Here is a 13,772-nt window from a genome sequence, read left to right as displayed (position 1 = left end):
GTGTACGGGGTTTAAGATGTAAAGTTTAGATTCGGGTTTAAGATATAAAGTTTAGATTCATAGATGATCGAGTATGTAAAAATATATAAGCTCGGATGTGTAGATGCATGTACATGTCTATCTACACGGGAGCAAGGACCTTAAATCATAATCTCGACGGTAGGTTAAAGCATATACAAGGGTGAAGAGCAAGACGAATGGATCATAATCTTGATTAGATGAATGGATCATAATCATAATCTCGACGATAGGTTAAAGCATATACAAGGGTAGGTTAAAGCATATACAAGGGTGAAGAGCAAGATGAATGGATCATAATCTTGATTAGATGTGTGTACAAGCGGATATGAAGATCTCATAGTTGGTTTATTATGATCGAGCGGTCCAAAACTGAAGTAAATGATCGAATATCTTAATATAATAATGAATAGTTGTTTAGACAGTTGGTTTGATGGACGTTCGTGTTTACGAAGATACACGAGGGCTCGAAGTTCATTATAGTGTGTATGTGAGTCTTAAGGGCGTGTACATGCACGTCTATCTAAGCATCTTTTTATAAATAAAAAATCTACTCACTAAAATACACACATGAGAATGAACTTGTGTACTTGTTCATGTGCGGAAAATTTTGAGTTATTACAGTCCTTAGATTTTCATGTTGCTTCTTCCCACAATTCCTATTTGTTAAGGAAACATCTCCTATTGCATTTCCCCCATACGTTTCAAAACACCGCCAGCATGACAAGTCACCAATCAGTAACTTATCCATAGTAAGTGAAGTGAAGTGCCACATCCATAACAATTAAATTACTGATTGTGGCATAACCCAATTGACACTAAAGAACTCTAAAAAAGTGAGCCACACTCATCGTGGGAAAGAGCAATGTATGAAGAGGGAATCGACCGTTTTTGTGTTGCTCTTACACAATAGACAAATAGTAGGGAGAATCATGGACATTTTTTTAAAGATTGTCTATAGTTAGGAATTAGGATAAGCTTTGGCCCGACCAACCAAACAAAAGATGCAACTTTAGGGGGAGCTCTGTAGAACCAAAAGGCATGAAAAGATTCATGTCAACGAAAGCACTTTTTCATTCTTTCATATACCGGGGGATTTCACTTGGAAAAGAAAATGTTCCATACCTTGTATTCAATGAATCCCGAAGCATCTTGTAGGAAGACTTAAACCATAAATTTTCTAGAGGGTGAAGCGTTCCATTCCAAGGAATCCTTAAAAGGCGAGGAGGGTTGAATATTATGAAGCCATTCTAATAACTTAGCGTAGCCTTCTGCCTTCTCGTCAGATAATTCCCTTCAGCATGTAGGGCACCACACACCACTCCCACTAGTGGAAAAGTAACAACTGGTCACTGACATGTTCTTCACAAGATCTAGTCTTGCCAAAGATGGGAATGCCACCTCCAAAAGTCTATCCTCAGACCAATGAGTCCTCCCAAAAACAAATCTGGTTCCCATCTCCAGGGAAAATATCAAACTAGGCTTAACCAAAGGTGCTACTGAATTCATGGCCTTCCAAATCCCCGAGATTTGATGATACGAAGATTTCTTAACCTTCCATCTCCCTGCTTGGATGCCATACTTGGAAGCAATAACTTCTCTCCACAACTCGCCCTCTTTGAACCCAAATCTCCACTGCCACTTTCCTAAAAGTGCCAAATTCATTGTTTCCAACACTCTAATGCCTAGACCTCAATGAATCTCTCCTTCTCGACAAATCCTTTCTCAAGCCACATCAGCTCAAAACCAAAAGGGCTGGGGCCCAAAATTCCTCATTTGTATCCAGAACAATTGGGCATCAGTCCGAAGCAGGCTAGGAGTGCTTGCTCGGTTAATTCCTGAGAAATGCTCTTCCCAATATGCACAAACTAGGAACCCATTAATACTTCGATATGCTAGGATCATCATGACTATTAGTCTATGTAAAACAACATCCCCCATTGGAACATAAATCAGCTCATGTTTAGCCTCCCAACTGAAGAAGTCACACATGTATGGAGTTATCCTGCCACATCCCTTTTTTCACTCGAAAATAAGACCACGTTAGAATCATCTCCGGCACACCAAGGAGCCTTCTTCTCCTATTGTTATTGTTATTGTTGTTACAACAGGACAATTTAATAATCCAAATCCTCCTCAACATAGTACCAGAGAAAAGGATTTCTCAAGAACAAAGGATTTTCAAATATAAGACAGCTCTAGAACTTAAAAGAGAAACTTCCATAAGTCGTTAACGCATCTCAAGATATTAGGAAACCACTAAAGCCTACGAAGTATGATTTATTATCATCATACTTATTAGCCTCTCTCCAGCAATTTGGGGTTGGCTTTTAAACGGTAGGCATAAGGTCTACGATAGGCTGCCCACCAAATAGTAACCTTCCTCTTTTATAGCGCTCTTGGAAGCTGCAATGGAGGCTCACATTGACACCACTCACATGCCAAGACAGTCCACACAGTCTTCACTCCTAGCCAACTGTAACATGCATGCCCCAAAGGGCAAGCAAGCAGAGCCATGGAGGGGCAGTTGCCAGGCAAACTCCAATCACAAAGCACTCACAGACATCAAAGGTCATACTCGAGAAGTTGCTTGCTCAAAATAGAAGAGGAGCCTACTGATACATGAGTACAAACACGAGTTGCATGCCAGCACAGTCATGCTGCACCTTAGCAAAAGTATTGCACACTACCTGGAAAGGGAATTTGCAAACAGTAGAAATCTAAAGCATGCAGAGCCAAACAAGCACACAGGGAACATTGCAACACTTGGTTTTAATTAAACCATAGCATCATCATACAGTTCGATTAATCAATATGTCAAAAACAACAATAAGTAATGAAATGAAAGACTTCCATGATACCATAGCTGGCTACAGTAGGGGTAAAAAAAACTAGCATACATTTCATGGCAGTAAGGCAGAGTTATTAAGAACCTTTGTAAAACCTGGGCTTGCAATTACAGCACAACGAACGATCTTGAAGTCGATGTGCTTCAGAAAAGCCTAAGAGCCACATGCACAGCTTGTTAGGCATCACAAAACCAACTGCATGGTCATGGCAATAAATATGACAAAGTCACAATTTGAAATGGTAGAATAAAAGAGCATCGTTTTGCAACTCACCTGCAAAACATTCTCAAAGAACTTATTTAAGGCCTGTTGATGAAAACCAATAATTTCAGCATGAAACCAAATTATCCATTTCTATAAGGAAGATTACGAAATTATAACACTACAGCTTTGGGAACCACAGTTTACTCGAACACTGAAACAGCATACCGTCTCATAACCAGCAATCGCAGGTCCGTGCTTGCGAGGGATCGAAGCCTCAATCCGAGAACGAGTTGTTGTTATGCTGTCCAAAATTAATTCCTTGTTATTTAGAAAAACTTGTACAAAGAGTATGATGTGATATGGTGAGTAGCATCAGAACCTGTGCATCATAAAACCAATGCTTTTCAATTATCTCATGATAAAAAAGGAAAGTTTCCTATGAGGATCAGAATGCATGAAAATACTTATAGAAATCTTTGGAACACCTCTCTCCAACAACCTCAGCACTAACACATCCAATGAAAAGCTACTTAAAATTTACCAATCAAAAAATAAAGAAAGAAAAATGCTACTTAGAGTTTCTAATCTATTATTGCAAAACTCAACAAATAGCTTTCCTTTTATCTTTCCTAATTGCCAAATAAGTTTCCCAATTAGGAAAAGGGTCTCATGCCACACAGTTAACAAAAGTGTAATTTCCTAACCCCTCCCTCCCTCCCTCCAAGCTTGCTGTGATTTTGGATAGGTATATTTAAGCATAGAGATCACTCCTCGACCACAACCAGTTGAATTCCAGTTTCAACAGAAAAGTTAAACAGAAAATAGCTGCCAACAAGTTTTGTTAACTGAAGAATTTCATGACAGCAATAATCTCTAGGGCCTGTTTGGCTGTTGGGGAATTCATTCCCTGGTTTTTATGTTTCTTGAATGTTAGAGTTGACCTAGTATTTCCTAGGAAATGATTAATTTTGTTTGGTTGATAAAATCACATTTCCTGGGGAAACCTGAGAAAAGACTAAAATTCTGCTTGAATTCTCTTGGTTTTCCATTCCCCAGGTAAAAGCTAGGGCAATTTTTCTAGGAGAAGTTAGGGAATGGAATTCCAAGGAATGTAAAAAACCAACAACAAACATTTTCTTTTTTGTAGAACCAAGGAATTGCTAAGCTGAGAAATATAAAAACCACAACCAAACACCCCCTTTTATGTGCTCAAAGCCTCAAACTATTGTTCTGGTTTCTTGAATGAAACTTCTCTGTTATTCAAGAAACTGAAAACTATGAAAGAGATGACTCCATGTGCCATGCTACCGATATAAGTCCCCAGAAACATCCCATCAGTTCCAAATGAGCTCAAATACTAGGATACAAGTACAACAGAGAATGAAAGAGAAATCACACGGAAAAAAAGAAGAAAGAAAAAGAAAACTGTCCAAATTGACACTGAAACGAAAGTAATGCTAAATGATTTCTATTTCATATTTATTCATGACCATTGCCCTGTCAATTTTGTCTAGAAATTCCAAGTCAAAAGACGTCACCAAGAATTCCTCATACCTTTTGCCAATGAGAAATATGTGTGCTAGCCCTTCTTGCATAAGAACTACTGCGAGATCAGCACTTGCAGCAGGATCTGGAATTTGAAAGGCAAGTGCCTTAGTCAAATAAAAAAGCAAAGTAACTTTAATTCAATAGATGGAGAAATTTTAGGTACTTTGACAATGTCAATGAACTGAATATAGATATCAGATGGAACACTTGCCCTGGGGACAGTAACTGAGATGGGTAACCCAGTGAGCTTTTGGAGTATTGCCCACATCTGGGATGGAATTTCAACCTGGTTCAATGGCCATGTAACCAGGTCTGCACCCGACTTTGAAACCAGATCGAAATTGATGGGCATGACTGAGGCCACAGGGCAGGGCTCAATGGGACACTTTTAGCATTTATTTAACATAGGCATGCACTCTTGCATGCATGTGTGTGCAAGCGTGCCTGCCTCATCCATTCACACGTGAATGCACACACGACGCATATATTAACGCGTGTGTGTGTGTGCCCACATACATGCTATTATGAAAATAATTTATTGCTAGACTTCCTCCATGAGAAAAACTTAATTAATTAATCTCAGAAAGGGGTTTCTTAATAAATAAATAAAAACCAAAATTTTCTTAAGCAAATTTATTCCTCTTCCTCTGTTACATTGTAATCTTTTTGCCCAAAAGTTTGTCTATAGGCTGAAATATGCATGTTATATTTATAAGGTAGGAAGCTTAGTGATGTAGAAGTGATAGGATCTACATCTATGTAACTTAGAGAATGTTCACGCACGTGATCATCTAGACCACCCAGAAGGAAAAAAAAAAAAACACACACACACAACCAAAGAGTCTTCGAGTATTCGCCATCTACAGATAGTCTCAAGATTATTTTTTACCTCGTGGAGTTGGATCGAGTGCGGTCGAGTGACAGATTCATGTAGCGGACCCAATTCATTCAGATAAGCCTTATATAAAGATGATGATGAGTGGGGTCGAGTGATAAATTTTTAAAAGAGTATTTCAGTGACTCATTTTGATAGAAGTTGGATTGAAGTGATGAATGACTACAAGAAGTTGCTAAGAAGACCCTCAAGATGGATCATAGCTCCAACAGAATGATGGAAGCTCACATGGATAGGAGTCTGTTGGGTATCTGAGGCATTCCGGAGTGGGTGGAATTCAGAGAGGTGACTTTGGCAGAACAAAGATTGTGGTTACAAGTCCATCCAGGGTTGGAGATTCTAATCAGGCAGAGTTGGAAGTGATTAAAACTTTCCTCAGCCTTCTCCCGAGTCCTGCCACTCTTGGATCCTCAGGGTCATTACTGAAGAGGGTTCAAAAGCACGGGAGAACAGGTCACAGGGTCAAGGGTGTAAGTGGAAGAAATATTTCGGGATTAACAAGATAAGGTTGCCACCATTCTCGTCCTTGATTAGTTCCTGGAGAGACAAACCTCCATGGATGATGTTTTCGCCAAAGGAGTTGTATCAAGGCAATCTTCGTATGTGGGTAACTCTCATCCATTGACTTAATGGATGGTGTCTCTGGCGCTTTCTTTTAATAAAACAACATTACTTACTAAAATAATTTCTATATGACCGTCTCTGTGGTCATAAATCAGCAAATTTTCTAGATGGAATTTAACATCTTTAAACTGTCTGAGGTATGAAGTATATCAAGGCCAATTTTTGAATGATGTTGCTTGTGTCGTTGTCGAAAAGATCAACAATAAAAAATAATAATAATAATAATAATAATAATAATAATAATAATAAATAATAAATAAAACCATTTTTAAAATTTATAAATGAAACATTTTATGATGCTCTTCATAGCTATGGGTTTAAGATGTATCAGCTGCATGAACAGGACTTTATAAACTTTAGCAGCCAGGCTTGATCTCAACTTAAATAAATCAAAATCAATAAATCAAAAAATTTGAGCCTTCACAATTTTCAGTAGGTTGAGTGCAGGAAGACTCGATCCAGGTCCAAACTGTTTGGTAACCTTACTTCTTACAAGTGACAATTTAAGCTTCTGCATAAAATAATATGATTTATAGACCGTATTGTAGACATATCTTTGTATAGGACTGTGAATCTCTCATTCTTTTATTTTCTTTCTTTTCCTTTTTTATCCTTTAAGCTAAGGGCACTTTATGTAATTTTGCAATCATGTTAATATAAAAGCAAGGGTTGGACGTCCAACCCAAACCTTGTCTTTCTTTCTAACATGGTATCATAGAGAAAAGATCCTAGGATTTTTCTTCTCTCCTTGATCTACTTTTCTTCTTCCCTTCTTCTCTCAGTTTGAGAGTCTTGGTGATTTAATGACCTATTAATTTGTGTGTAGAGAAATTGCAGCTGGTTTTTTCTTTCTTTCTTTCTTTCTTTCTTTATTTGAAAGATTGCACATGTTGCCTTGTTTTTTACTTGGAATTGAAGGATTTGCAGAAACTCGGCCAAGGTTTTTGAGTTGTTTCTAGATTTTGAGGAATTGGTTTACAGCATCAGGATTTGCTGAAAATCCAAATTCGGCCAAGTTTTCTAGAGTTGCTTCTTTAGCTTTCTGAGATATTGGTTTGCGACAATTAGGTATTTGAGACATTTCTTTCAAGATCTATAGACTTGTTGGTATTTGCTGATTTAGCCACAGGATCCCCCCTTCTTAGGTGATTTGGAGTTCTTTTTATTTTTTAGTATTCTTTGAGATCGTTGTAAGATAAAGTCAATATTATAGCAGTCATTTGATATTGATTGGTGCGAAGATTTGGTACATAGTATTTTTTAAATTCTTAGGTATTGAATATGGCCTCATTATCTATCTGAGGCAGTTGTTCCAATCAACTCCAAAATAGAGAAGTTGATTGTTCAATTTGAGAATCTAGGATTGTAAATTACAACTCATAAACTTAAATCCAGCAATTATCTTTAATGGTCAAAGGCTATTGAGATATTTATAGAGGAAAATGGAAGCCAAGATATATTGTGGGCGGTATATCGGAACCTCCTATGACTAAACCTTCCTATGGAGGGTGGAGATCGAACAATTTGTCAGTTTATGTCCTCATTTCTAAATTCTATAGAATCAGAAGTTAGTTTAGGACTATTTTTGTTGTCTGCTACAAGTGAGATTTGACTGACTGCTTGTAAATTGTATGTTAATCAGAATAATTTGGCTCCAGTTTACAATATTTATCAAAGGATAGGTAATTTGAGACAAGGAGTGATCAGTATCTACCTATTATACTGAGATGCGTGGTTTGTGGCAAAAATTATCTTTCTTGGACGATCTCCAATTTGTTTCTTCTACAGATGCAGAAGCACATAAAAAGAAGTCTGGAGAAGAGAAGGATATTTAAATTGTTAGTAAGTCTTAATTTTGAGTTTTAACCAGTTTGAGCTCATATTCTTGGTTCACCTACTCTTCCTTCACTCAATAACGTATATGCTTTACGGTTAAGAGATGAAAAGCATCGTATAGCTATGGGATCAACTGTGTCTGTGATTGAGAAATTTACTCCCGTGACAAGAATCAGAAATTTTAATAGTGTCGGTGCTAGCTAAGGTAGATGTATAGAAAGGAGGTCATGACAGTGGCTGAGGTTGTAGATGCAGTCTTGGTAGTGGTCGTGATATGGATCATTTGTACACTCATTGTGGTTAATATGAACACACTATTGATTATTGTTGGGTACTTCATGGTAGGCATCTAAGCCGAACTGATAATTCTGCAGCTACAGATGGTATAGATTCTCTTCTTCTTTTTTTTCCTTCTTTTTACACATGCTCATGCACTCACACCATAGTGGGATTTCACCACAATGGGTACTCAAACGCATGACCTTGTGTTGAGTCTACAGATGGTATGTATTCTCTGAATATTATTGATATTTTTGTGCCTTCAGCAAGTTCTTTTGTGGTTCCACCAACTAGTGATGTGGTCCATCTCCAAAAAAGGAGAATATGATAACTTTCCTAAGGGACGCCACTCAGAATAAAACCTTTTCATCCACATCTTTAACTTAGAAAGTAATACTTTCACAATGCTTCACACCACTTCTGCATCAAGCCCTTCGATAATTGATTTAAGGGCTACTGATCATAAGATAGGTACCCATTTTTCCTTTTCCACATTTAACCCAAATCTTAATTTAAGTTGTGTGAAATTAGCAGATGATACTCTAACACCTATTAGGGGGAAGGGTACTACTTCTATGTCACCATCGTTCTCCTTGTCTTTTGTTTTATTTGTCCCTAGTATTGCTTATAATTTATTATCCGTGAGTCAAATTATGAATGCCCCAAATTGTAGTGTGACACATTTTTTATCGATGTGTTTTAATGATTTGAAGAAAAAGAAGTTGCTTGGTGATGGACGTGAGAATGATGGATTATACATCCTTCATTTAAATTCTTCAAGCCAATTTAATGAGTATTTTAATGTAAAAAAGGAAGAACTCTATAATTGGCAATGTCGGTTTGGTAATCCTTCTAATTTAATCTTACAGCCTTTATTAAATAAGTCTACCGATGACAAGAATGTATAATGTGAGGCTTGAGTTTTTTTCAAACATAATTACTCTCTATCTATCCTCCAATGGAGACAGCCTAATATTTCTTTTTTTTTCATTTGTCCATTTTAATGTATGGGTCCAATTCCCAATGCTTCTAATGGTTTTAGTTTTTTCCCTCATTTATCGATGATGTTTCTTGTATGACGTGGATTTATTTGATGAAAAATAGAGATGAGGTCAGTTTCATTTTCAAAGTATTACATGTTTGAGTTTAAAATCAATTTAATTCTACTATTAGCATGCTTCGTACTGATAATATAAAGGAATATATTTCTGATTTTATGATGTCTTATCTAAAAAAACATGGTATCACTTTCCAAACCACTTGTGCATATACCCCGCAACAAAATGGAACAGCCGAAAGAAAGAATGGGCATCACTTAGAAGTTACTCATGCTCTTCTCATTGGTATGTTAATTCCTACATCTTTTTTGTCAGATGTTGTTCTTACTACTTGCTATTTGATTAATCATTTACCTACTACGGTTCTTACTGGTTAGTCTCTTATTCAATATTTTTTGGCGTTCTATCCTATACCAGAAATTTCATTGTTTGAGGAAACAAACCATGTATACCGATTGAAATCATCTATGAATGTAACGTAGTAATGATAGCCAAAGAGTGAAGCAACGGGTGTAGGCCCCCGAACATCAGAATGAAGAATTTCAAGGGAGCCGTCGAAAAAAAAGATACACTGGTTTCTTAAGGCTTCAAACTACTAGTCATTAAGACTACTATGAAAGATAAGTAAGGAACTCCTTTCACTTAGAAGTTTTGCCTGTGTGCATTATACCTAACCCTTTTTAAAAGAACGTCGATTTCAATCCTCATCAAAAAGAATTTGCCAAATCATATTGTCAAATATATTTTCTTGAGATACTCGTCTTCTAAACAAGGGTATAAATGTTTTGATCTAGTCACTAAAATATGTCGTCTCCATAGATGTTAAGATTTTTATAGAAGCTTTGTATTTCTCTAAAGGTTAGAGGAAGTACAATTCTTTGGTTCTTCTTGTTCCTATTCTTGAGTCAGGTCTGATTGTTTCTATTTCTCCCATTCTAAAAGAGTCTTCTAAACCCGATAATGTTAAAAATAAGGTTGTACTTATTCACGGTCAGCAAAACCAAACTTGAAGGTGTATGAAACAAGAATGCCAGTACTCCAGTCTTCCCACAAGCCACTGTGAAGCATCTTATTCGATAACAAGTACTGATAATATTCGTACTAGCTTGCCTGTTTATATTCATCCATATTTAGACTCAACGTTGAATTTGCTTATTGCTATTAGAAAAGCCAAAAGACAATATACCTCTCATCCTATTCAGTGTTTCGTTTCTTATCATTCTTTATTTCCAGCACGCAAGTCCTTTATTTCAATCCTTGAGTGTTCTTCTTCCACCATTCCTAAAAATCATAGAGGCTCTTAAATTCCTTGCATGGCATCAAGTCATGGAAGAGGAAATGGTTACCCTTGAGAAGAATCATACATATAAATGACGAATTTACCTGTTGAGAAGAATCCAATTGGTTGTCGTTGAGTGTATGCACTTAAGTACAATCCTGATAGTAGTATAGTTCGATGTAAGACCCATTTGGTAGCTAAAGGGTTCACACAGACATAAGGTGAGGATTATTCTAAGATATTTTCTCATGTTGCTAAGATGAATTCGATATTGGTAATTATTTCACTTGTTGCTAACTTAAAAGAGCCGTTGCATCAATTAGATGTTAAGAATACCTTTTTTAATAGTGATTTGACTGAGGAGATTTATATATGCCTAGCTTTGTTAGAAAGGGGAAGGAAATTTATAAAAATAAAAATAAAAATAAGTATGGCATCTAAAGAAAGATATATATGGTTTGAAGCAGGCTCCTCAACTCTAGTTTGAAAATCTTCACGAGGCTTTGATTTGTATTGAATTTACTTGTGTTCACTCCAATAACTCTGTGTTTGTTAAGCAGCATGTACAAGGTATTATCATTGTGTGTATGTGGATGATATCATTGTTATAAGTAATGATGCTAGTGTAATTTCTGAGTTAGAACTCTATTTCAGCAAGGTATTTGACATCAAGGGTTTGGACCCGCTGAAATGTTTTCTTGGTATTGAAGTTCTCGTTCCAAGAATAGCATAGTTTTGTCTCAACAAAAATATGTCATTGATTTATTGGCTTCAACTGGTAATCATGGTGTCAAACCTTTGATTCACCATTACAGGTTAATAAGAAGCTTCAAGCTGATGATTGGAGCTTCATGATGATCCACTTATGTACCAGCGTCTGGTTGGTCGGTTGTTATATTTGACTATTACTCGTCCAGATTTATCTTAGGCAGTGAATTCGGTGAGTCGGTTCCTAGATACTCCTTATACACATCATCTTGAGGCAGTTCTTCACTTTTTGCACTATATAAGTCTTCTCCAAGATGTGGCATCTTGTTTAGCTATCACAATAGTCTTAAAATTGAAGGTTTTTCTAATGTTGATTGGGCGGGTTCGCCAGATGATCAACGTTCTATAACAGGGTATTGTACTTTTTTAGATGTAATCATGTTACCTAGAAGGCTAGAAAGCCTAGTTGTTGCGCGATCTAGCGTTGAGGCTGAGTACCATGCCATAGCAAATACAACATGTGAACTTTTGTAGTTGTGAAGAGTTTTTGTTGCTGAGTTAGGATTTCCAATACAGATTTCTATTGCCATATATTGCGAAAATCAAGCTGCAATTTATATGGCTTCTAATCCTATCTTTTATGAGCAAACAAAACATATTGAAGCTGATTGTCATTTTATTTGTGAGAAGGTAGTTACCGGCATTAATTCTACTCCATTTGTTCCATCCGATGCACATCTTGTTGATATCTCCACCAAGGCTCTTCCAATGGATGTTTGACAACATATTCGTGGCAAGCCAGGCTTGATCGATATCTACGCCTCAGCTTGAGGCGGAGTGTAGACGTATATTTGTATGGGACTTCGATTCTATTATAATTTTCTTTTCTTTTCTTTTTGTTCTTTACCCTTTAAGCTAAGGGCACTTTATGTGATTTAGCAATCATGTTAATATAAAAGCAAAAGGGTTGAACATCCAGCCATAACCTTGTCTTTCTTTCCCTAAGATCTTTGTCTCTCTAACATGTATGAACTTTGAAAACCACTAAAGCCTCAGTACTATAAAACTTTAAAAATCAGAGTTACTACGTCTGACAAACAGCATACCACAAGCTTGTTGGAGTATATCCAGCGCCAACGAGTCCCAAACTGCCTACAATTATTTCACCAAAAGCCTTTCTCAAGGTTATTAACACAATTTTAGCAGCTAAAACGGAACAACTAGGTGCATTAAAACTACATGAAAATAAACCGCTTCGACGTTCAATAAACACAGTCAACATAGTTATGCTGTGCTCCAAAGTAGTAATAAGTAATAATTGTGAGTAGAAACTTCCACAAGCAATACAAGGTAAAGTTTTCTAGAAATATTATGTCAGAAGTAGTTACTGACAAACCACAGAGACTCATGTGCTTCACTTAAGACACAATAAGAGTATATGCAAGACATTCTCAGTCCAGATTACTGCATACCCAACTCCTATTGTTGAAATGTTGATCTTTCCATCATGGGAGAGCACATGGCCACACCATCATAAGATCATAACCCCAGCCCTCAATAGATAAGAAACTTTCTGTTATATATGTAGGAAGCAGTTGAAAATAAGATTTATTTATTTTTTAAAATGTTACAAGGTCAAGCAACAAGAAAACACAACAGTATATCAAACAGCTTACAACTGACAAAGTCATGGTTTCAAACACACGGCATATGTTTCTTTGTTGGCAAGAATCATCACACGTAATACTTCAACAGAAGTCAGATATCCAAAAATATGACTATCGATTCAAATCATAAAAGCTCATATAGATAGAGCTAAAGCTCTGCCATTGCAAGCAACAATGTGAATAAACATTAGCATTAGTTCAAGCAAGAACATCAACAAAATAGAGCTTAGAAATAATATTAATAAAAGCATCTTGACCAGACACCACAGCTTCCAATAGCTTCTGTAAAACAAAAAAAAAACAAAAAAAAAAAAAAAAAAACAAAGAAACAAGGGAGCAGGCCTAATCTTGACAATCTCGCTTTTAATCAGATTTCTGAGGCAAAGGCAAACGCATTGGAAACACCAATAGCAGAAAAGGAAGTATGGCATGCAGCGGAACAGCTTGGTTCAGATAAGGCCCGGCAACTTTACTATAGCTTTCTTCAATTTCTTTTGGGAGGAGGTCAAGGAAGATGTTATGTCCATACAAGATTTCTATGCTAGCAGCAAACTAGCAAGAGATTTTGGAGCCTCCTTTATAGCTCTTATTCCTAAGAAGAAGCGAAAGAGCTTGCTTACTTCTGGTCCATTACCAACTCGGTTGAAAAAAGCATGCTCGAGACGGTCATATCTTTCTCCCATAGTGCTTTTGTGAGAGGGAGACATTGGATGGGATGCGGATTGGCTAGTGACCCTACCACTAGCCAATGGCAAGTGGTCGGTGCTCTATGGGCCCCACCATGAAATATGTGTTTAATCCATGCCA

At 36.8% G+C, this 13,772-nt stretch overlaps 1 protein-coding gene across 4 annotated transcripts in view; it reads right to left on the bottom strand.

The window, feature by feature from the left end:
* Window positions 1–13,772, bottom strand: part of LOC131246446 (protein PELOTA 1) — a 66,387-nt gene that overhangs the window by 29,354 nt on the left and 23,261 nt on the right. For 2 of the 4 annotated variants that reach the window (XM_058246594.1, XM_058246591.1), the window contains 5 exons: window positions 12,405–12,450; window positions 4,626–4,701; window positions 3,297–3,372; window positions 3,141–3,173; window positions 2,952–3,020 (listed from right to left, as the gene is read on the bottom strand). In XM_058246594.1, the coding sequence (XP_058102577.1) occupies window positions 2,952–3,020; window positions 3,141–3,173; window positions 3,297–3,372; window positions 4,626–4,701; window positions 12,405–12,450 (300 nt within the window). Of the gene's footprint in view, window positions 1–2,951; window positions 3,021–3,140; window positions 3,174–3,296; window positions 3,373–4,625; window positions 4,724–12,404; window positions 12,451–13,772 lie in introns of all 4 variants that reach the window. The other 2 variants (XM_058246593.1, XM_058246592.1) reach the window with 2 other exon arrangements.

Source organism: Magnolia sinica, chromosome 5, assembly GCF_029962835.1.
Source record: "Magnolia sinica isolate HGM2019 chromosome 5, MsV1, whole genome shotgun sequence".
In the NCBI taxonomy this organism is placed as follows: domain Eukaryota; kingdom Viridiplantae; phylum Streptophyta; class Magnoliopsida; order Magnoliales; family Magnoliaceae; genus Magnolia; species Magnolia sinica.
This window is presented reverse-complemented; position numbering and strand designations above follow the sequence as displayed.